Source organism: Lemur catta, chromosome 17, assembly GCF_020740605.2.
Source record: "Lemur catta isolate mLemCat1 chromosome 17, mLemCat1.pri, whole genome shotgun sequence".
In the NCBI taxonomy this organism is placed as follows: Eukaryota; Metazoa; Chordata; class Mammalia; order Primates; family Lemuridae; genus Lemur; species Lemur catta.
In genome coordinates, this window is record NC_059144.1 from 42006713 (window position 1) to 42031516 (window position 24804).

The 24804-nt window shown below is 40.5% G+C and overlaps 1 protein-coding gene across 2 annotated transcripts in view; it reads right to left on the reverse strand.

Annotated features, from left to right (window-relative positions):
- Positions 1 to 22921, reverse strand: part of LOC123622728 (activity dependent neuroprotector homeobox) — a 35303-nt gene extending 12382 nt beyond the window's left edge. Inside the window, exons 1-3 of one of the 2 annotated variants that reach the window (XM_045529263.1) lie at positions 22254 to 22921; positions 20037 to 20211; positions 1163 to 1275 (exon numbers count right to left, since the gene is read on the reverse strand). In XM_045529263.1, the coding sequence (XP_045385219.1) occupies positions 1163 to 1270 (108 nt within the window). In that variant the 5' untranslated portion in view covers positions 1271 to 1275; positions 20037 to 20211; positions 22254 to 22921. The remainder of the gene's footprint in view (positions 1 to 1162; positions 1276 to 20036; positions 20212 to 22253) is intronic. The other variant, XM_045529264.1, reaches the window with a different exon arrangement.
- Positions 22922 to 24804: the final 1883 nt, after the last annotated feature.

A 24804-nucleotide genomic window follows, 5' to 3' on the forward strand; every position in this document is an offset into this window, starting at 1 on the left:
GAGGTTCACAGTTCAGGGTGAAAAATCAAGTATGTATAAATAATGAGAAGAACAAATCAAATGCAAGATAGAAAAGGTACTTTAATATCTGCGTTATTTCTGTGAAGATGACCCCACTTTGTGCTAAGTGAATGGACCGTTTCATCTGGGCAGATCTACCTGAACTTGTGAGGCTGGAAAAGGGCTAATCCCAACCTGGGGACAACATAACTAGAGAAGCCCACTTTTGAGAAGCTTCAGTCCCCATGATATCCTCCTGTATTATTAGTGGGATTCAGGAAAAGAAAACCTGTTGCATGAATGAATTTGTTTCTTTACTTTTAATCCCATTCAAACATTTACTGAGCACCTATTATGTGCCAAGCACTATGCTAGGTGCTAGGGATAAATGGATGAATAAGGTAGCTATGGTTCCTAGCCAGCTGGAATAAAAAGGTTAGTGAGGAAAACAGCTTTAAACATTTCTTTCAACCAGAGGCTTTGACCAACTAACCAAAAGACCTGGAGCTGTGAGATCTGGAAAAGGAGGAGACCATGGCACTGGCTATCCCACAGGACTGCTGTAAAACTCATAGGATAAAATGGCTTGAAAAATAGTTTATAAAGTCCAAACTGTTACATAAGGGGAAGATAATTGTCTATGATGGGTCAAAAGGGCCAAGAAATGCTCAAATCCTAAGGAAAAAGACAACAAGCACCCAAACAACCATGCCTCAATGATTAGAAGGCCAACCAGAACATTCAGGCTTATCAGAATGAGAACAGGCTCTGGAGTACTACAGACGTTGCTACTTCCTTGAAGGCTCTGAGGTCGGACCTATTTCTTTACTTGTTCTTCATTTGTAAACTGGAAATAAGAACTCTCATATTCCCCTAAGGTTGTTTTAAGGATTAAATTTACAGACAATTTTAAAGCACCCAGTACAATATCTGACATGCCTAAGTCCTCAATAGTAGCTGCTTTTGCTTCAGGATGCAAAGATGAAAAAGCCCATTTTAGGGAGAAGGCAACAAGTTATGCTAATTGAGAACGCTTTGGCGAAGCTACTGTTGTGGTTAAAATTCAGAATCACATTTCAGAATTAACCATCCTGGCCACTGACATAAAGTAATGGATCAGAAGCTGAGTGACGTTAAAATTAAAAAATGACATGCTACTTACTTCTATATGTTCTTTACAGTATTCCAACCCAATGTCACTAAGTATTTTTTTCACAGTTTTCCGGGCTTTTCTTAAACTGCCAAGATTGTTGACAGGAAGTTGGAACATAGTTTCTATTGGAAAAAAAAATTTAAGTCAAAGTCAAAACACGTACAACTTGTAATATTTACTAATTCCACTGATGACAGGATCACAAACCCTGGCCCCATCTTACAAAAAAGGTGCATAGGTATCCTTTAATCTAGTATATTTTGATTTCTTTTTTTGGTATGTTTTATTTTATTCTTTTCATTGTCAAAGTCCTTCTCATCTACTATATTTTAAATACTTAAAAGCAAGCAGGCAAAATAAGTGCTCTCTGATCTTTTCTATTTTTTAACAGGACATTTTATGTTATAAGTTGACTGTGAGTCCAATCAGGCACAATTTTGATTAGACTTTAAAAAAATCAGTTCAGCAATGAACTTAAAGTTGAGAATTAGGGAAATAATATCAACCAGTTATTTTCAAATCAAGTGTGAGCACTCTTCTCCTTGTGATGTTGAACCTCTGAAAATAGAAAAATGCTTACCACCTCAGCATCATTACCACATACAATTCTGAGTGCCAGGGAAGAGAGATTTTTGTTGAATGCGAACTGTCCTGGCCCACTGCTATGGTATTCTTAATGAAACGTCCTTTCAAAGTTTCTGTACATCTCCCCAGACTAAAGACATTAATGGCTGTGTGACTTGCCCACCCCCGCCTCCACCTCCAGGCCAGCAGCAACACACATGGATAAAAGCACTCACTTATAGACATGGAATGAATGCTGAGATGGGGGGAAAACGGGCACTCAGCATCGTTAACTATTACAAACTTCAGAGGGGAATCTTTTCTTTTTTTCTTTTTTAGTTATAGAGACAGGGCTGACATTGTCACCCAGGCTAAAGTACAGTGGCATGATCACAGCTCACTGCAAACTTCAACTCCCAAGCTCAACTGATCCTCCTGCCTCAGCCTCCTGAGTGGCTGGGACTACAGGCATGTCCTACCATGCCTGGCTAATTTTTCTTATCTTTTTTTAGAAAAGGAGTCTCGCTATGTTACCTAGGCTGGTCTCAGACTCCTAGCCTCCAGCAATCCTTTTAAAAAATAAAAAGTCTGTATGTATGTAAGGGAAATAAAAAATTATTTAAATGATCTGATACATTAAGTCAGAAATTTAGTTCAACTTTCCCAAGTTCATTAAAAACAGAGCTTTGTGTTTAATAAGAAAATAAAATTAGTAAACCGTGGGCAGTTGAGAATTTGTACAACTTTCAATGTGACCATAAAGGGTTTCGACAAAAGCATTTACCTATATGCTAAAAATTTATCAATTTAATCCAAATTCAAAACAATTTTGCAAGATACAAAGGAGTTCTGAAACCAAAACCGGCAAAAACAAAAGCCAAAGCACCAGGAATTAAAATTTAATATATGCAAATCTGGTTTTCTAATTAATAAAGGCTGTTACTCTACAATACCAGTACCATGTATATGCTGCAAATCAACTAATCTAAATGTAATAAAAATCACACTGCCTCACTTAATATTCTAATCCAAAATCAATGTCAACTATGAAAAATGAAAAAGTGAAACCTACCAAATCAAACAACTCCTAGAAATTCTGAATCTGGATGTTACCAGAACTTAGAAGTCTCAAAAGATCCTACATGAAGTATCAAAGTTTAACTGGGGCCAAAAGAGAAAAGCATGTCATTGAAAAACATTCCTCAGCCATATGATATTCAAGATGGAACTGCTGTAAGCTGTAAAGTGGTGACTATGTTGTCTCCTGCCTTCTCTGGGCCATGCTAATAATATGCATGTTGTGAAGCCAAATGCAAACTTAGAAGTCACTTCTGATACAAATCAATATGCATTTAAGGCCATGTCAATTATTTTTTGTGAACATTTTATGGCAAGATTGTTTTAAAACCATCTTTTGAACTGGTGGCTTAAAATCAGAAAATTCTTTATCAGTTGCTTAGTAAAACAATTTTCATAAACCAGGTCTTTTAGAGAACCACCTGCTAGAAAAATATTTCGAAAAGACAGAAGAATGGCACAGGCTAATTCTAAAGAGACCAGGTATCAAAACGGATGCCCACAGATACCCAAGTCTGGCAAGAGACATCTTATTTCTCTATTTGTTTCATAAACTCTCTGTGGGCCAAAATTCAGCTCTTTGGGAACTTCCTGAGAAAATTTTGCTTCACTTCAGAAGCACAGACATGCCCAGAAACTGGCCATTACTGGTCTTTCTGACTCCTGAATGAGCAGCTCAACAATCTCAGCAAAACACAGACACAAAGACTGGGAAATATGGCCACCACAGAGGCCATCAGTCTATAGAAAACACACAAAGGTGTCAAACTGCAGCTGGGGGAAAGGAAAACCCATTCTCCTAAGTGACTACTCACAGCTAACTCAGTCCTTTTAAGGCATCCAGATGAATGAAGCACCCCACTGCCTGGTAGATACCCAACTGATTCACTCATAGTTCTGAAAAAGTGAGTGTGCTCATTAGGGAGTTCAGTTGTAAGAAACTTAAAATTCATAAAAGTCAGTCTCAAGTTTACTTATTTTGACTGACACTGCTTAATGGGAAACCCTGTACCTAAAGATGGTTTTTTGTTCTATGCTTAGGAACTAGGAGGAACCTATTTTTTAATGTTTACACTGAAAGATGTAGAATGTTTTGAGTTAAGAGCATAATTGTCTTCATAAGCAGATTTCTTATTTCTAATAATACTGAGAGTTCCATAATCTGTCCCTTTCACCAGATGGAGGTACCCTCCATGTATCTGTTTGTAGAGACCATTTCTAAGATTTTGGCTATCTGGAGCTTTAATAACACATTCATATCTGTTAGCAAACTCGAAAGCATTTACAAAGATTATTCTTATTTGCTTTAAATTAAACATTTTTTAAAAGTTGATAAGCCAAACATACAGTACAGGAATATAAGCAAAGGTCTCCCTCCAACTCCTATCCTCCAGCCATGCAGTTCCCTTGCCCAAAAGCAGCCACTGTTACCATTTCTTGCATATACTTCTTGAGCTTTTCTCAAGAAGAAAAGTGTTTTTCAAGCCAAACAATTCCTTGAGAGAAAGTCTCCATCAAACTCTATCTACTAAACCAGCCAATGCTAGAATTATCACAGGTAAGAACTCAAGGGCCCTGTTTTTCTTTCAGCCTACAGCTTGCTGTTAAGAAATGTAAATTCAAATCAATAGCTGGTTAGGGAGGTTCATTAATGTTATCTATTTGGTTCTCATTTAAAAACCTTTACAAAAAGTACTCCAGGCCTCCTTTCCTGCCCTTAAAATCTGGACAAGGGGCCCATACTTAAGTGACTGCGGGATGGTAACAGAATGAGTAAGAAATTGCTTCTGCCCAAGATTGAGGGCTCTTTCCTCACTTTTGAAAGGAAAGAGAGATAAAAATAAATTATTTACAATCTTTACTCTTAGGGAAGACAATGTCAAAAATTGTTCTAGAGCTGGGCTTACTTTCTCCCCAGATTTGCCCCTTGGTAGTTGATCCTTTCTCTTTAGCCTCCTTGATTATCAGGATGGCTCTTTTTACCATATCAGCATCATTATTTCAATACCAAGGAGAGCTCCTTTCAGCCAATTCTTTCAGCTCATGGCATAGAAAAAACGGAAAATATCCAATTTAATGGAACCATACCATTGTTCATCTGTTCATCAATCATTTTAGGAAGGCCTACACTTTATCAGCCACTGTGCTAGGAACAGAGAGATGAATAAGACAGTTCTTCCCCCTTTCTTCTACTGGTATGGGCCTGGCGCACACACAGCAGACCCTCAGTCAGTAGGGTTTAATTTAACCTCCTCTTGGAAACCTTGCACGCCCCACACCACAAATGATGTGCTGTCAGTTAGGAGGTCCCTCCTCCACTACAGCTGAGTGTACATGACTCAGGCTGACCAATGCTATTTCATCTCTGTAGATACTGATCTACAGGTGGACATGTGCCCCAAACAGGACTGACAGTGATGCTGAAAAAGGAGAGTCAGAACCTGCCACCATGTGAGAAAGCAGATGGACATAAAGACTCCTATTGTTATTGTCTGATATTGTTTAAGGCCTTCAATCCAGAGGTACTTGAAGGACAAGTACCCACATCCCTGCCTTTTCAGATGCATGAGCAAACACATTATCACTGCTGCTTACGCTTTGTTTCATGTCACTTGCAACCAAGTCTTCGCAGACCCCTTGGGCAGTGGGACATAGAAGAGGAAGTGAAACATTAAGAGGGAAGATGGGGTATTTTATGTAAAATAATTATTATACTTGTGAACTGGGTCTACTAGGAAGAATAGCAGTTTCTAAGAAAATGTAGTTATTCCAAAAAAAATTCTTTGGCCCTTAGTTTCATTATGTAAAAACAAAAACACTATATGGAAAGAGTCAAACACTTTCTAAATTCTAAAACAACTTGGGGGAAAGCTCAATGACCTATTAATAATAGAGTTAACATTTGGAAATATTTTATTTATTACTGAAAGTAGCTTTTTTTGTAAGCACATGCCATCTGATGAACTACACATAAATGTTCAATATCTGAGAATGATTTAAATTCATTGTTGAATTAGCCACACTCCTTCCTATCAATCTTCGCAAATTATACCCACATCTACTGATTAGGGCCTAGTTTTTTTTACTAATTCAGGCCAAACTCATACTCATGTGCTTTCTTAGAAAGCAAGAGTCAGATGGCTGGAATGAAAATCTGAGACTCAGCTAGGCCTTAGGCTACAGAGGTATTAAAACCATATAAATAATATATATATATCTGATACTCTCTCCCTCCCAACCTCAGAAGCAAAAACACTTCTTTAATCCAACTGCCAAGAGGGTAAACAAAGGCAGAGAGAACTTGGCTCATGAGAAAATAATCTATTTGTAGGCCGAACCTATACCGGGGAAGGATGATATAACATAGATAACTGTAAACTCTACTTAAGCAAAGAGGTCACTAACTGACAAACATAATTATAATCATTTATGAAACAATCACTATGCCAAAAGTCCTGGATCCAGTCACAGGCTGTACTCAGGTTCTTCTGGGTCAAGCGGATGGAGAACCCAACAGATGAGAGTACTAGTTTAGCAGGCTGAAGGTAAGATTTGCAGGACTGAGCACACCAAGAATCAGTGAGGCTTGTCTATAGTAGTCCATCTGCAAAGCTATCAGATCAAGGATGGCACCATTTAGTTCCTATTTTTAGAGGTAGAAGAAAAGTAGAAAAGCATTTACTACTCTATGAAAGTAAACCAAAACAAATAGACCTTTTTTAGATAAACAAAAGATAACCCAACCATAAACCTCTGAGAAGGCACAGATAATCAAGCCAGGAGAAAGAAAAAGCCTCTATGTCTAACTTTTCCAGGTTACATTTTAGGCTATTCCAAGTGAGGATCTAGTATGTCATTTTCTAGTATATAAATCTTCATACTTTTATATGCATTCTAATTTGATGTTTCCCAAATTCCTAATAAAAGCATATAGAGTTAATTTAACATGCCAGAAAATACTACAGTAAATATGACAGTGTGTCCTACTTTGCCATCAACTGCAGGTATAACTCTGCTACTTTCTAGTATTTGGGAACCAAAACCTGAACACATACCAGAATGACAACTAATGTATCAGTTAAACTAGTAAATGCGAATCTGCAATTTCTGTAAGAAAAAACATCTCTAATACTGCACTGAGAACCACACAAGGATGGTTACTTCTTCCTGGTAACACCTAAACATAAGCTGCTTAATTTAAACCAAAGGTTTTCAAACCTTTTATCTTTTAAAAGCAGTGAAACCCTTGTTTCCAAAGGAATCTTAGGTGCAATACAAAAAAGATAATGCAAATTGGAGGTGTTCAGGTTGAAAAGGAGAAGAAAAAATTCCCTGCTCCTAAGTATCTCCTTGAAATAGTCAATAGTATACAAACCAGGCTTGTGATGCAAATTTATGCCAAAGTAGCAGTCTACTGAAATGTAGAATCTGGGCCTAGTGGGCAATTAACCAAAGCATGAGGTTTGATGGCTACAGCAGAATTCAGTTTACTGAAAATTTCTCAAATAAAATTAGTCTGATCAGAATATGAAGTTATAGGGAGTAAACCTAAAGGGTCAGAACATAAAGTTTATACTGTGGTGATGTCTTTTTAACATTTCTACATTAAAGTTGTAAAGAGGCTGGGCAGTGGCTCACACCAGTAATCCTAGCACTCTGGGGGGCCACGGTGAGAGGATCCCCTGAGGTCAGGAGTTTGAGATCAGCCTGAGCAGGAGAGATCCAATCTCTACTAAAAATAAAAAAAATTAGCCGGGCATGATGGCGCACGTCTGTAGTCCCAGCTACTTGGGAGGCTGAAGCAGGAGGATCACTTGAGCCCAGGAATTTGAGGTTGCTGTGAGCTATGAGGACACCACTGCACTCTACCTGGGTTGAAAGAGCAAGGCTCTATCTCAAAAAAAAAAAAAAAAAAAAGTTGTAAAGAAAAACAGACTCTCGGGGATTATCTTTTACAAGGGAATGGAATCAAAGGCTGGAAATGATGCTTTTACTAGTAAAGAAAAATGGCAGCTGTATTTTCTAAGTTAATAAAAATTAGGAAGACATTCAAGCTACTATGACACATTTCATTTTTGGCAAGCTCAACCCAAATTAATATGTAAGAAATTCAGACACTTGATACTTAAAGTAAAGTACTCCAATTAATGCTGATGCAAGAATTTTTATGTAAAGATCTTACAGCCCCCCACTGGAGTTTAAGAGACAGATTTTTGAAATTTCTTTAAGCCAATGATCTAACTAAAAAATGTTAAGTTATGCTGGCAATTTTCTAAGAAGGGCAGGCATTTTAAGAGGATTCTCATGAACACAATCAACGTATCAGTTAACTTCAATGCTACCTGTGACAACACTTTTTTTTGTAAGAACAGATCTTGTGATGTCTCTGTGAAAACATTTAGGACCTGTTAAGATAAAAACTAGTTAGGCAGAAGAAAAACCATTCCTGGTATTAATGCATTTTCTTCACTTCTCATCTTTCCCTCAGCAACAAACTTAACACCCATCTATATTACTCATTGAATCAAACTGTGGTCACAGTAAAACCCTGTTTTTCTTTCTTTTTTTGAGACAGAGTCTCGCTCTGTTGCCTGGGCTAGAGTGCTGTGGCGTCAACCTCGCTCACAGCAACCTCAAACTCCTGGGCTCAAGCAATCCTACTGCCTCAGCCTCCCGAGGAGCTGGGACTACAGGCATGCGCCACCATGCCCGGCTAATTTTTTCTGTACATATTTTTAGTTGGCCAAATCGTTTCTTTCCATTTTTAGTAGAGACGGGGTCTTGGTCTTGCTCAGGCTGGTCTTGAACTCCTGACCTCAAGTGATCCACCCGCCTCGGCCTCCCAGAGTGCTAGGATTACAGGCGTGAGCCACTGCGCCCTGCCCAAACCCTGTTTTTCTTTATAACCAATAAACCCTTATGTTTCCTGACTATTCTAGAATCTGTCTCTGAAGTGGTGAACAGATATTTTCTTTTTAGTGTATCACTAAGTCCTACATTTAAATTAAACCAATTACAAAAAACATTTAAATGTTAAAAAATGAACCTTATAAAGCCTTGCTAGCCCTCCAATCTGGAAGCAATCACCCCAACTCAATTTTTTTCTAAAACACACAGCCCTGAACAGAAGCAACTTATCTTCCATTTTCCTATAAGCTTGGGCAAAAGACCTACCAGATGCTTCAAGTCTTCACAGAAAGGAAGCTCTAATGTTTTCTCCTTTTCCTCTCCTACCCAAACCCCAATCCCACACAACAGGCAATTCTGACTAGCCACGGGGCAGAAGAATGTTCTTCTGGATTAGTAGATTAAACTGTGCAGCAAGACAGAGGTAAGAAAATAAAGTTTAGTCCCCTCTTTCCTTCAGCTTACTGGAAAATGTGCAGTAGTGCTGAGGCTAAAAAAGGTTGTGCTTTTTTTTCCAGAAAGCAGAAGTATTAGAAAGAGAAAAACTGCTTTGCAAATTGATGACACACTTGTACTGAAAGCTAACTTTGAATAATGAATGTTAGGATAATCATATTAGAATACTCTTAATAAAGATAAGCAGCAGGCAGGAAATGTAGCCAATTTCTGTTCTGTTCTTAATTACTAACTGCATTGGACTTTTACTGTTCTCTAAGTTTGATAATAAATGGTACCCAGTAATTCAATACAACATCAAATACAAAACTGCCTCCACACACACATACAAAACCACACTGATTTTCTTCAAGTTTTTAACCACAATTATTAAATTTCTTATAATTAAGTTTTCATAACTATTTCTTTCATAGGGGAACTAAATTTATGCAAGGCAAAATGATATATTTATCTAAATACAGCATCTTGTACAAAAATGTTTAGTCAAAGGAATATTTCTTGCCACTTTCTATAAACAATGTATGAATCCCTTCTACAAACAACTCTCCTCTTAGAGACTATCTCTCTGCCTGATCACCTCAATTAAGGGAGAGCACACAATCCCACCAGGCCCAGGCAGCTCATTCCACATTGAACAGTTCTGTTTACAAGTTTACTCTTATCTATAGAAGTCTAATTCACTTAGTCAAACAACAGCCTTTCAAATTTTTAAGACATTTCCTCCCTCTCCCAGTTAACCATGCTCAGTTCTTTTCACCGTTCCTTCTGTGATCTCATCCGCCATTCTCCAATAGTTGTCAATCTCCCTGGTGCCCTGAATAAACTATTATTGTGGATGTGACATACACAGGTGACGGTCAATTCAGACAACAATACTCTAATTCTGGATATTATTTTTTTAAATTAATGCTCCTGGAAAGAGCACTTGTGTTAGTGGCAGCCATTTCACACATATGACATAAAATCTTTTTTGAAAAATATGTGGCGCCTTTTCCAGCATTAGCTGGTTCAGCTGGTGAGAAAAAGGATACTTTGGATTGAATCTAAGTAACAATCACCAGCCTTTTGGCATCATCTCAATGGTAGGGATACAAGCATTTTGTTTCCAAAATGATAAAACCAAATGTCCAGTATGTGCAAAAGACTGAGATTCCTCTTCCAAATCGTAAGATTAACTGCGATCTGTTATGAGAAAGCAGCACTCTGAATCATGGAAAGAACCCACGGGCTGCCCAACCTAAACTCTTCTCATTTACACGTTAGCAGCTGAGGTGAAGCAATTGCTTGTACATAAGGGGGCTGGGTCTCAAGGCCACATTCCAGAACTAGGATGCAGTGCTCCTCCCATTACCCATGCAGATGAAACTCTGATCTCTGACATTCATTAAAAACAAACATGTACATACATATGTACACACACATGCGCGCGCGTGCAAAAATGCCAGAACTTCGAAACTCCAGGTTTAAATGGCCTTAAAAAGTTAAAATGCTCAGTCAAACCCGCTCAAGTGGTGATACAGAGATTAAGAATCTGTACACATCTCAGTCAGATGATCCCATCATATCCAGAGAACTGCAATAAAAACTCTCAGCTGAGGACACTTGCCTTAAAGTACTCTTACCATCGTCGTGGATACCAACAGTCACAAGATAGTCACATCTGAAGGATCTCTTTTCTATCCAAATCATGATGATATTGTCTTGAAAAATGAAAACAACAACCTTGGCATCCTTAAATAATATGACAGCTTTTCAAAAAACAGATACATCCTGTATTTCTCCTTTATCATCTCCCCATGCTAATACTTTAAGCATGTTCTTCTGAATGTGCCTTGAGAAGGCAGAGGCTCTGATGATCTTTTTTTTTTTTTTGGAGGGAAGGGTTGGTAGGAGACTAGTCTGCTCTCAACTACCTCCAGGTTCCTTTTCCCAAATAAACTTCCTTCTGTTACATAAGCAATTGTGAAATAAGAACATAAGCCACCATAAAAACTTGTACATGAATGTTCTCAGCAGCATTATCTACAATACCCCAAAAGTAGACACAATTCGAATCTCCATCAACTGATGAATGGGTAAATAAAATGTGGTATATTCACATAAATGGGATATGACTCAGCTACGAAAAGGAATGAAGCACTGATACATACTTCAACATGGATGAACCTTGAAAACATGTTAAATGAATGAAGCCAGTCACAAAAGGACAAATACTGTATGATAGAGTAGTCAAATTCACAGAGACAGAAAGTAGAATGGCAGTTTCCATGGGCTGGGGGGAGGGAGAAATGGGGAGTAATTGTTTAATGGATACAAAGTTTTAGTTATGCAAGACAAAAAAAATTCCCAAGGTGAGCCTGAGCAAGAGTAAGACCCTATCTCTACTGAAAAATAGGAAAATGAGCCAGGTAAAGTGGCATAGTCCCAGCTACTCAGAGACTGAGGCAAGAGGATCATTTGAGCCCAGGAGTTTGAGGTTGCAGTGAGATATGATGATGCCACTGTACTTTACCCAAGGAGACAGAGCAAGACCTTGTCTCAAAAACAAAAACAAAAAAACCCCCTAAACTCAAGATGGATGATGGTGATGGTTGCAAAACAATGTGAATGTACTTAATGCCACAGAACTGTACTACAATGGTAAAGTTTATGTATACTTTACCACAATTAAAAATAAATTTTCTAAAAAATGTGGCAACTAGAAAATTTAAGGCAACAGTAGTGACTATGGAAATAGATAAGGTCTGCTTGTAATTTTAACAGCAGGGTAGTCTGGGTTCAAAATCAGGAGCATTCAACACTGACTGGTCTCTCTTCCAAAACTATGAATATCAAGCAGTTGTTAAGATTCCTTGAAAAAGACAGCTCTTCTAGAGCTGAGGTCCCCAACTCTCTCCCCAAGACTTGGCTAGTACCAGTCTGTGGCCTGTTAGGAACTGAACCACACAGCAGGAGGTAAGTAGGGAAGCTTCATCTGTTTTTACAACTGCTCCCCATTGCTTGCATCACCACATAAGCTTTGCCTCTTGTCAGATCAGCAGTAGCATTAGATTCTCGTAGGAGCAGAAACCCTACTGTAAACTGTGCATGACCAGGGATCTAGGCTGCATGCTCCTTATGAGAATCTAACGCCTGACGATCTGAGATGGGGCTGAGGTGGTGATGCTAGCGCTGGGGAGCGGCTGCAAATACAGATTATCATTAGCAGAGAGGTCTGACTGCACAATACATGTAATGCACTTGAGTTATCCCGAGGCCATTCTCTCACCCCACCCACACTGTCTGTGGAAAAATTGTATTCCATGAAATCAGTCCTTGGTGCCAAAGAGGTTGGGGACTACTGCTCTAGAACAAGTCCCAGATGTAATACAGAACTTCAAAGACCATTCTGGACACTATTAAATGAGTGACTCTATGGTGACACATTAATAGAACCTAGGTAGCCCCCAAACCTTCAAGTATGTAAGAAAAATCTTGGTGGACAGTTCAATTTCTTGGCAAATCTGCTCCACTCCAAGAGGCTGGGAAGAGTATACTATATCACTTTTGGCAATGAAGGCCCTAATTCATTCTGCCTTAACGAATAGCTTTAATACAATTGGGGTTATGTCAATGAGATGTTCAACTACTTTTTAATTCTGCAAAATGTGGCAGTACAGAAAAAATCTTCAGAGAATTCCCATATGCTAAATTTTCAAATCACCTTAAGTTTCTTTCAAACAGTTAGTTACAAGAGTAGAACTGCAAAGGGGGAGAAGTCCTAGGAAAATTAGAAAAGGAAGGTTGTGAAAAGTAACAGAATGATTAAAAATATACTTTTAGCAGTTTAACCAAGTTTTGTTTTCTTTCATGTCGGTGTAGTAATAACAAACCAACAATCTAATGGTAAATAAATAGCCTGGTCCATCACATTATCAATCACCAAAATGATAATCACATTGTGATTAAAAGTTTCAATTTATTTTAAAAGCTCTACACAGGTCAACTCAGAGCTTTAGTAAAATAGGACCTGAAATAATTAGATACAGCTGGTAAAGAGGTATTTATGCCTGTATATTACCATCATTACATTATCATCTTTCAGCAGATCAATTTTCCTGATCTCAATTGATGGACTAAACAGAACCCCTAAAATAAGCAGCAAGACAAGGGTGCCACCTCACTATTAAGACAAAGAAGCTCCATTAAAAGGATCTTGCTTGGTTTTTCCCCCCTACTCTAACACCTACATAAGTGGCTGGCACAAAGTAAGCGTTCAATAAATGCAGACTGAACGAGTGAGTCCCTGCCTAGAAAAAGCTTACAGATATGATATCCCATAAATAGCTGAAGTAAAAAAGGTGATGTGTCACAAACTAAATGCTAGGAGGCTTCACAAGAGGGAGAGGTCATTCTCACTAGAGAGGGCGGAATAGCTGCTAAGCTGGGGCCACTAAGTTAGGTGGAGAAGCTGCATTTACTGCAAAAAAACTTCTGGCACCAATCCAGAGGCCCGAAAGCAAGTTCTAGGAACTACTGCAAAGAATTAGAATGGCTGCTATGTCAAACTTCTGAGTAATAATGGACGACAGGGTTGAAAAGGATAGGAAGCTAGAGTCTGCTGCCATGTCTGGTAGGCACTGAAGAGGTGCTGCAGGTATTGAAGCAGAGAAGCAGTATGATTCTAATGGCACTTTAAGCGGATTAATCTGGTTGTGTTCAGCAGGTCCCATAAGAAAGGTCTGGAGGAAGTCAATTAAGTAGAAGAGTGGATACCAGACCTAGCCAATCATAAGAATCAACTGAGAGAGCTTACACCCATTCCAAACCTACTCAATCTGAAAGGTCTACAAAACCACCATTGGCTTAGGCATGAAGTAATAAGATATTGGAGTAATAGGGAAAAGAAAAGGTTCGCAGGTGAAGCTTACAGTTTAAATCAAAATTTGTTTTCCAGTAAGACCATATTGTTTCCAAGGACAAAAATTTACCTGACCTATCAGCCACATGTCAACATTTTTTACCTCATACCTTCAAACTTCCACAACAAGAGGTAGGTTGACACAGCACAATAAAGCTTTTTTCTTTGCTAGAAAAGAAAGATGGTAAGATGTAGTGATCCACCCCAGAGCTGGACATACCTGTGTTTAAATCCTTGCTCTGCCATTTACTAGCTCTGTGAACCTAAACATGTTAACCTCTAACCAGAAGGACACTATCCCATTGTTCAAATGTCAGAAGGATTAAATGCGATGGTGCAAGTTAATGCTTAAAGCAGTTATCACTATTACTTTAGAAGAGATCAGATACTGAAATAATCACTTTGAAAATTCTGAGTTCACACCAGGGTATAACCTTTTAAAAAGAATCACATGGGGTTGCCATAACAACATAGTGTTCCTGTACAAATAATGTGCATTCATACTTACATACAGTGTTTTTACACAATACTTTAAATACATCTGTGTGAGTCATATAAGCTAGAGTTAGCATACTCTTAACTTTACAAGCTCAGTGGCACTTAAAATGCTTATGCAACAGAACACTTGCAACTACCTTAAATAAACCTAGGTGACTTACATTAATAGTTATGTAGAAACATAAAGGTGTGATCTAGATTTTGCATATTTTATGCTTTAAAAAATATGTGGGTCACTTGTCTTTTAAGATTTTCAGACTAAAACACCAGTGCCCACAACTGGAAAACTGCTATTGTGTTGCTGCTTATCCTACTACTTAAAGTATTTATTATTAATAGATTTCAGACAAAAAGTCTAGCTGTGAGCACCAGACCTAGCACGCCAATGAAACCAACTGCCTTCAGGCTGTACTCCTAAGAGTGTAAGATGTGTATATAGGTGGAGGGGAAGACCATGCCTAGGGGACAAGGTGAAAGCTGAGCAATCAGAGGTCTGGCCCCCATGCCTTCATCAATTCAAGAGCTCACATAACATTTGGAAGTGGGAAAGATGCCTCCCTGTTTATAAAACAAATAAGATGGCAGACACCTTATAACATACCAATCTAGATTCAGGGGGAGTGTGAGGGGGGAGCACCTTGCAATCTTCTTCACTTTAAACATTGCAGCAAGGCAGGGACATAGCATAAAGAGTGATTCCAGCACTCTGCTGTGCCTACATCAGGATTCCACAGGCTTAGAACCACTTACTGTCCATTTAAGTGGACAACTTAGCTTAAGAGAAATGTGAAAAAGGAAAATAAGCCACAAGTGGGCCTAAGAAGACAAGCAAGTATGTCCATTTATAATTATTACAGAAGCAGGCCACATCTTTGCATAAGACAAAGTTATTTTGATCCCCTAAAAATAAAATTTTCATGCTCTAACAAAACTACTCAGAAATAATTTTTCCACAGTAATAGGAAATGTATTTTTCTCACCATTCTTGAATAACAGAATAATTTATTTAAACCATGTTCTCAAGTTTTTCTAAGCCATTTCCCAGGATCAAGGCTTAGCCAAAGGCAAGTTTTTCAAAAGCATTCTTATAGCAGGTTTTGCCACTTGATGGTTCAATTTCTACACTTCCCCCAGAGAAGTTTTATTTGTATTTTTCTTGTTGCTGTTTTTAACTATAACTGATCTTGAACCAGGATCTGAGCACTCTCTGCATTAGGACACTCCCAGTCTCAGCTCACCTCCTTCACAAGAGAAAGTATTCTAACTGTGGACTTAAATTTACAATTCCAATTTAAAATTTTAGTAAATTCTACCATATTTCCACTAGACAGAACTATCTTCAGATATGCCAGGTTTCAAGAGACCCCTCACAAGGTTCTCAATTAAGTCACCAGCTCCCACCAGTAAAGGAGAGCCTTACAGATTTTCAAGTGAAGCGCAGGTTTTCACAAGCTCTTAAATGGAGCATGAAGTGTTCAGAAAAAGACAGAAAGGGCAAAAGCCAGCAATTATCTGCCTAAGCAAAAATAACTGCTCAGAGAGACAGAACAACACTGCCCTAAACCAAAACACTGGGAAAAGTAGCAGGACCACAAGCAGTTTCTTTTTAGACCCTCATGCAGTGATATAGGTTAACTTCAAACCAGATATATGCTACTTCAACCGACTGCCACCTACACAATTTACAACCATACTCTCCTGCTAGGGGGTGTGGCCAGCTTCTGTAAAGCCCATTGGGATTCTTGAGTGTAAGCTGATATACAAGCACAAAATATCACTATGAAATTATGAAACATTCATTTGAACCCCCATTAGCCAAACAGCTCAAAGGAACACTATACATAAAGACCCATGTTCCAAGCACAGTACAGGGAACCAGCACAGACATATTCTGTAGCTCACTTCATCATTGTGGTAGTGCCTTGATTTCCCTACTTGTGAAACAAGGACAGTCCTGAGAGAACTGAGAACAGTTTATAAAGTGCTTGAAAAATAACACGTCAAGCAATCAATATTATAATACCATAAAGGCCAGCAAGGGGACCTTTACACTTAAACAGCTCATCCTTATTCAAGGCATCACAGTCACATGAGAAGTGACACATAAACACAAACAACCCACAGTTGAGTGACTCAATTGCAAATCTATAACTAGAGAGGATACTAGGATGTGCCCGTTTATTTTGAACTGTTTTCAAGTTAAATCTGTAACTTAAATCTTAAACCATGGTCTATGTTCACAGCAGTCTTTAATTTCAAAGTCTTCTATATCCTCCTTATTTTCCAAGCCTTTATTTCCGGACACTGACAAAATTCTTGAAAGGTTCCAGGATTTCTCTAGCTGCTGTCCTGGAATTAAGTTAGGGATCAATAATAACAAGGAGCCCTGTGACTACATCTCAAAGAACTCCTAAAGGTAGAGGACAGTGAATTCATACATGGAGATGAGAAAACCCAGAACTCAAATAGTATTAAGAATTTTGAATTTTTCATTTATTGGAATAAAAATGTGCACCCCCCAGTCAAAAACATCACTTTATATAGTTGGCTCACAGTTTACCTGTGACTTCACGTACACATATATCCCCCACATAATCAAGTTGACATATGGATCTCCCAATTGAGAAGCATGACAATACGTGAGAAGAGCCTTCTCCTTCCAGTGAAGCAGAACATGGATACTCATTTAAGTGAAGCCCTAAACTGGCAAATAGCAAAGGCAGGTCATGACAAAACCCAGGTGTGTAAGGAGTACTACGACACTGAGCGACTGAAAGAACATAATCATCCTCCCCTCACTTTCTAATTAACAAGATCAGGCAAACAACAACAAACCACGAGGTCACAAAAGGCCACCCATGCTGGGCAAAACGTGGATGGCTTATCAAGTGTCTCAACGATCAAGGGGCAAGTGGCAATATAAACAAGAAAATTAGTGTGGGGCTTTGGTTTATACCGGTTTCAAACACCAAGTTTCCAAACTAACAACATAAAAGGTATTACTGACAGTGATGCACATCAGCGAAATACAGCATTTGCTCCACAGTTAATACCACAAGCTCTTACAAAAACCAAGAGAGGGAAAACTCTAAGTTTAGGTGATGCCAATAACAAGCTCCGTGAATATAACTATAATTAAATTATTTACATAGGGGAGCAATGCTTCTCTTAATGTACATGCCTCTTAGGCATGTAAATTAAACTCTCCCTGAAAGTATCTTACCTCGGTAACACACAGCAGACATTATGACATTCTTTTAAAGTAAAAGTCCTTTGGAAAGTCCAAGTAGCTATTGAAAAAGCAGTTCGCTGCACAACAGTCATGAGCATTTTGGTGTAAACCATGAATTAGCTCAAAAGCTTACAAAATAAAAAATTCAATTTTTTTGTTCTTTCATATCATTTCAAAAATGTCTATCTCACTAAAATTTAAACAGGCTATTAAAAAATCTATAAAGTGTAATTTTGGCATGTTTTCTCCTACACTTAAATGTACTGTCCCTAAACTACATCTCTAATACTAGGACATTTTATCTGTATTTAACAATATAACAATCATTTTCAACTCTAAAAAACTCAATTGTATTTTATGTGTATGTGTACATACACATATACCCCAATTAATGAAACCAATCAGCCAAAGTCTATTACAACTCATGCTATTTTGTTACTTATATGATTCTCAAAAGAAAAAACACACTTAAATGCTGAAGTTTTTTCCTGTACCCAACCAAGTATCAATCCCTACTTTCTCCTTTATAACAAAACAGCTCTATCTTCCTTAACAGATTGCAATTTTCACAATTAAATTTGTAGCCAGCGTCATCTTAAATAATCAACTAAGTATTTTAAATTTTCAAAATATTAACAATTACTTTTGATACTTTCAACATTTCTTAGTAGTTACTAGGAAAGCAACAATTTCACACATAGTGAACCATATATACCTATGCTTTTAGTAATCAAATATATATAATAAATAATGTATGTGTTTATGTTATAATGAAAATCAAAAGCCATTTTCACTTGACAAAAGCCCACTGGTTGGTTACTTACAAGGGGTGCTAAAACAATCTGTTTAATGAGGTGAAGTTTTATTTTAATATAAACAGTATTAGAACTTTTCCTACACTCTGGTTTAAGGAGAAAGAGAAACTTAAGCAGATTCACAGTGGGTCTATTTAAAATCAGTGACTTTCAACACTGGCAGGGCCAGGGTCTTTAAGAGATTCATAGCCAAATCTCCTATATTTTCTACACAGGGACTAAGAACCAAAATCAAAGGTTTGGTTAGTTTCAATATATAGCAGCTCCTAGTAAGGTAGTCTTAGGAAATTTTTCAACAAGGGTCAATTTAAAGAAGGAATTTCTATCTAAAGTTCAATTCAACGTAACAACCAATTCCCACACTTTAGTTAGCTGAAGCTTTTTACTATACATTAACAAATTCTTATAGTTGATCTAATGTAAATTCCAGTCTTCCAGCCCAATCATTTCACCTTTTTTTCCTCCTGAGTTACCAGGAAACCTTTGAAATTCTGCAGAATACATGATTTCTAAGAGCTGACAGCAAGTCTTCCTTTAAGGGGAAAATGGCTAGTACCACTAAAGACATCATTAAACACTGTATCTGATTTACAGTTTGGTAAATTGAGGGGCGGGGTCGGGGGGAAGCACCCTCACAAACTACACCTCAAACATACCCTCAAATAAGTTGTCTTCAAATTACTTATTTGTAGAATTTATGTAACTATATCAAACACCAAATACAGGTCAAAATTATCTGTTTAACAAATATTACACAGTATTTTGAAATTATAAACAATACCATTTAAATATCTGACTCCTGTAATTACTAAAAAATTGTAAAACCAATGTACATAGTCTCTAGTGAAATACCTGTACCAAGCTCCTTTGCACTCACCAAAATATTACTTGGTAGCAATTGGATAATCCAATGAAAAATTCTCCTTTAAGCACCAACTGGTTAACTATGTATCAAAGAACAAACCCATTCAGTTCCCCATAAATTTATCTTGGTGTATCCATATAAGATACTTGTAACAGTGTTTTAAAATTACCCTTAAGTATTAACAACCACTCAATCTTTGGTAGCAAGAACAAGTTCACGGAAAAGCATGTTCTCACCAGATCTTTAAGGCTTTTAGAAGCTTACTAACTCCTGAGATTGGGTCATCAAAATAACAATAATTGAGTTTTTAACATTATATATACAAAGGTGCAGAATGCAAATTATTACAATATTAGCAACTTAAAAAATTTCTCTTAAACAAGTAATAAGTCATTTCTTATGTTCATAAGTGTTCAGAAGCCACTACTGCAACCAGTTCTAACCAGTTCCTTGAGGAATGTGGCTAGGCTGAAATTTTGGAAGTGTAGGCTTTGGTAGTGACCAAGAAGGAAGAAGTCTCTGGCTTCCCTATTTCTGCAGTTCCCACCCTCCAAAATGAATATACCCACCGGTGTGAATTGACAATGTGGTCCAAAGAGCAAGGCAGGAAACGGAGTCCAGATCCTCAAAATGGTAGTACAGGGCATAACCACTAGGCCACCTATCAGTTCAGTACAAAAAGTACAACCCTGTGCATCATGGTGCAAAAGCTGGGGCCTAGGTTTCGCATTGTGCATCTCACACCTATGGAAATAACAAGAGGAGTAAAATCTATAGAAATCAACACACCCTAAGAAGGTGGGTGCTAACAGAAGACTGGTGTCAACACTTTTGCAAAGGTGGTTGGCTGCTGAGATAATGAACGGCAATTACAAGTCCAAATTTGGAAGGAAACAAAACTTTACAACCAACACTGTTGAGTTTGACAATGACAAACTCAACATGAGCTTGATGTTTACCAACAAGGCTTTGCAAATCATGACACCCATCTACGTGCTTATGAAAATTACTACCCCACAAAAATCTAATATCCCTCAAGAATGATTTTTAACTATCAAAGAGTTGGAAAGATTTGGGCTATGACGAAGGGAGTTAATCAGCAATGCCCCAAACCCATTACTCTCAGGTTTTAAACGTCCCCTTTTACCACCACTTAGGAAAGATAATGGTGACACATTCAAAGCTTAAGGTGGAAGAATTCCAGAGAAAGGTAATCTGTGAACCAAGGATGTGCCAAGGTGATTCGTCAAGAACATATGTGGATTGTCTGAGGGTCAACAGTTTGGAAAAAGTAAAAAGAGAAAACTTCTAAATGCAGGGTAGATTCTTTAAAAGAAATAAAATCACTGCCCTTGACTCACTTAATCCTTCGCCATGTTGCTGTCAGCTCACCAACTAAGAGTGCGAGTGTGTCTTGCTGGGCCCATTTTCCCATGGTCTGTAGAAGGCGCTGTGAAGCACATCCTGTTCTAGCTGTGGGGCCCTTCCCCCCTCTGCAGCCTTACCCAGTGCAGAGAATGCGCCCCCTACTGACTCCAACACTCATTGCCTTTAGCCGACTTGGCTGCGGTGCATTTTGGGTGGGGGCTGGTATTTTCTTCATGGCCATAAACCAGAAGCAACAATGCAGATTTATAAAGAAACTGTATCAAGCTATTTAAGAGATATTTTTTTTCCATTTTGAAGGTTCAAGATACAGGCACAAGAAGCATCAGGGATGGGAACTGGGTGTGTGGGGATGGACAGCATTAAAATGGAAAACACAAGAAACAGTTTGCTTCTTTTTCCCTCTTATGCCTTTGTCTGTGAAATGGGGTTATATCAAGAACTGTCCAGAGGAATTGGTGAATGCAAGAACATTAAGATGATTTAGTTGGGGGGGTGTGTGTGGCTAAAAAGGATATTAGACCTAGAGCCTGGTCTTGGACAGAAGAGGAAGAGAAGCAATCGCGCCTTTTCCAGCAGACAGGCATCCAGGTTGGGGGGGAGGGGAAGGCAGGCAGGCAGCCCAGAGGAAAGAAGAGGTGAATAAGAGGGTGTTTAAAGAACTGCTCCCCATTCATTGCATTAAAAAAAATCTTTTTGCAGTTTCCTGGATTTCCATCTCCTAGCACCTTACTGCAAAGTTGGGGCTCAGAATGCTCTTAAAAGGTCGTGCAGACCAGGCAGCTGAGATTGAGAAAAGGGGGGTGGCGGTGGACTGGGGTCAGAATAGGAGTGAAACTGGCATGTTGGGGAGGAAGGATTGCACAGGGGAGGCAAAGACTTTCACTCCGTGCCATGCACGCTCCCCGCCCCCCAATCCAGTTCCCCCTCCCCCAGCTAAGGGTGGGCAGACCTGGCAGAAGGCTCGTTCCAGGCATGGGGGTATGCGTGGGGGGCTTGTGGGTTCTTCTTGGAGAGGGGGGGGAGAATGGGATTAGTTCCAGGGATGGGAGAAGCTCAGTTCTCGCTGGGGGCGGGGTAGGGAAGATGCGATTAGCTGCAAAAGCTCGGGGTGGCCAGGCTGGCTGCTGGCCTCGATGGGTACACGGGGCGGAGAAGGGGGTCGGGCTGCAGGAGGAGGCGCCTGGACCCCTAGAGCAGAGCCCAGGTAGCGGTCCGTGCCGGGACAGGCGGCCCGTCAGCACCGGAGTATGCAAAGGAGCGTGTGTGTGGCTGGAGGGTGGCGATGCGAACAATGCGCCCCGCGCTCGCGGCGCCGGGCTGGGCGGGCGGCCGCGCGGGCCGGGGGTCGGGAGGCAGGGGAGGGCCGCGGGTCCGCGCGCGGCGGCGCCGGGGCTTACCTTGACTCGGCCTCGAGGCGCGCGCGGAGTCGGCGTGCTCGGGGGCCGGACAGCGGCGGCGGGAGGATGGCGGCGGCACGGCGGTGGCGGAGGCGAGGGCGGGGAGGGCGCGCCCGGGGCCTCGTCGCGCTCCGGCTCGGCGGGCTCCGGCTCGCGCCGCGGCCGCGGCTGCTGCCGGGGGGCGCGGCGGGCGCAGCAGAGCGGCGGGCGGCGGCGGCGGTAGCGTCGTCGAGCGGTGCAGACAAAGGAGGGGCGGAGGGAGGAGACGGAGGGTGTGGGAGAGGCAGCTTCACCGGCGCGGGCAGGCAGGCGGCGGCGGCGGCGGCGGCCGCGCTCCTCTCGCTCCTCAGCAGCAGGGACCGAGAGAGGGAGCTGTGTCTGAGGAGACGCCAAAATCCCCCTTAGCGCTGCCTGCGGGAGGGGGAGGGGGCACAAGATGGCGGCGGCCGGGGGGGCGGGAGTTCAGCTCATGGATCCCGGCGGGCGGCGGAGGGGAGACCGGGCCGGCTGAGGCGGCGGCGGCAACGGGCGGGGGAGGGGGCTGATCCCGCGTCTCCCCTCAGCAGACAATACAAGCGCCTCGGACCGAGTCCCCGAACCTGCCCTAGCCAAAATGGCGGCCGAGAAAGAGCGGAAGTGACGTAAGTACCTCATTAGCATAAGAGGACTCATTGTCCAGCTAAGTAGGGGGGGTAGTGAGGGACAGCACCCCTTTCCCCCATACCCTCCAGGGACAACTCTCTTACTCCCACCTGTGCTCACACCCAACTTTTCCTGAGGGATGGTGCCCTCAGCACCCCCACCCCCACCTAAGGCAAATTATATAATCCCCACTGAGGGGGAGCTCTCGCGAGAACCAGGAGTTGCCATTGACCCACTAGGAGGCGCCGCGGATAATGGCCGCAGTGCGCTCCCAGGGCCCGTCTACTCGGCGGGCGCCTTCCTCTGGCCGCCGCGCCCGCGGCGGAGGCAGAAGCATCGGGCCGCAGCACGCCCAGCACTCAGTCAGGTGGCCGTGCTGGGGATCCCTGCGCGGGCCCAGCTGGGCCTGGACTACATCTGGCGGGAGGGGTGTGCGGGGCAGCCTGGGGCGGCTCCACGTGCTGGGAGGCCCGCGCTCTCACGAGCTGAGCCCCAGCAGGAAGGGGCAGGGACACCTGGCCCGTCGCCCCTGAAGCCTCCTGCCTTAAATGAGGTGTGAGGGCCTCGTGTTTCACACACCGACTTGAGAGGATACACAACCGCATGGATCTTTGAGCCCTTACGGGTGGGGTGGGTATTCGGTATAAAGTGAACAGGGGCTGAGTTTTGCAGAAGGTCCGCCGTTGCCCTGTGACTTGACATTCTCCCAAGTCACAGTGATGGACTCTTCTCTTTGGTCTGAAGAAAACAAATCTCTAGTGTTTTGAGGCCACCCAACTGGTGAAGCCTAAGGATGAGAAGTGATACTGCCAATGGGCCTCCACAAGATCCTTAAAAAACAAGCGTTGTAGTCCTAGGGACAGTAACTTTCAGTGCTCCCACAATCTGGATAGCATAAAACAGCACATGGACAGAGTCTGCATCGTGAATTTAGATCAATCCCAACGAATGCGTTACCCCTTCAACATTTTTGAACCCACCTTTTATAGTCGAGTGCACCTGAGAATATATCATTGGTTAAATGTATTGAAAAGTAATAAATGCCAATCGTTAAAGATTAACCAAGCTTGTTTTCTTAATAAGCATCTGTAAATACACCCGTCCTTTGCTGTTTCTTTAAATTTCAAGTTAGAATAGTTTCATCCACTTAACATCCCAAAAGAATCTGACTGAACTACAAGTAGTATAAATTGCGGTTACATATAGCTTAATGTTTGTTGTAAGACTTCAGTTAGCAAGTTTAACGCTCTCGTTCAACACAGTATTCCATCAGTTTCTGCAATTGTGATAAAATATATCTTTAAAGCCAAGTCAGTGTTTGAAGGGAAAACAATAGCTGAAAACAGTTGTAGGAAAAGGGGTGGGAACAAAGCATTCAATTCAGAGAGCTAAAGGTAAAGAATCTGATTACACATTGCAGAAGACAGGCAGAAATATGAAGTTAAGAAAAATAAGTTTATCCTAAGTTTAGTTTTCCATATATATACTTAGATTTCATACAGTGATAATACAAATACAAAGGGAGACCATCTAGATTTCATCCTTGGCGTCATTTAAAAGCAAAAAGGGATGCTGGATTCAGACTTAAATGTTAATTTTACAGTGTTTAAGTCACCAGATTTACTATAAAAATGCATCTCAATCCAGATTCTTGTCTAAATGACTACCAAATGGTGAAAGAATCTTCACTGCTCAAATACTCCTTATTGTAAATTCCAATAGTGACAGTTTTGTAATAATGATGGTGGGAATAAGAACTGAAAGATTAAAAAGGCAAAAGCTATCTACTCTAGTGAGGTAGGAGAAGGCAATACTACCTCTACTTTACATTAGGTTCTCTGAGGTGTTTACTTAATTTCTGCTGCACATACTTGACAATGAAAAAAACTTAACTTTGGGTTTAGGTTAA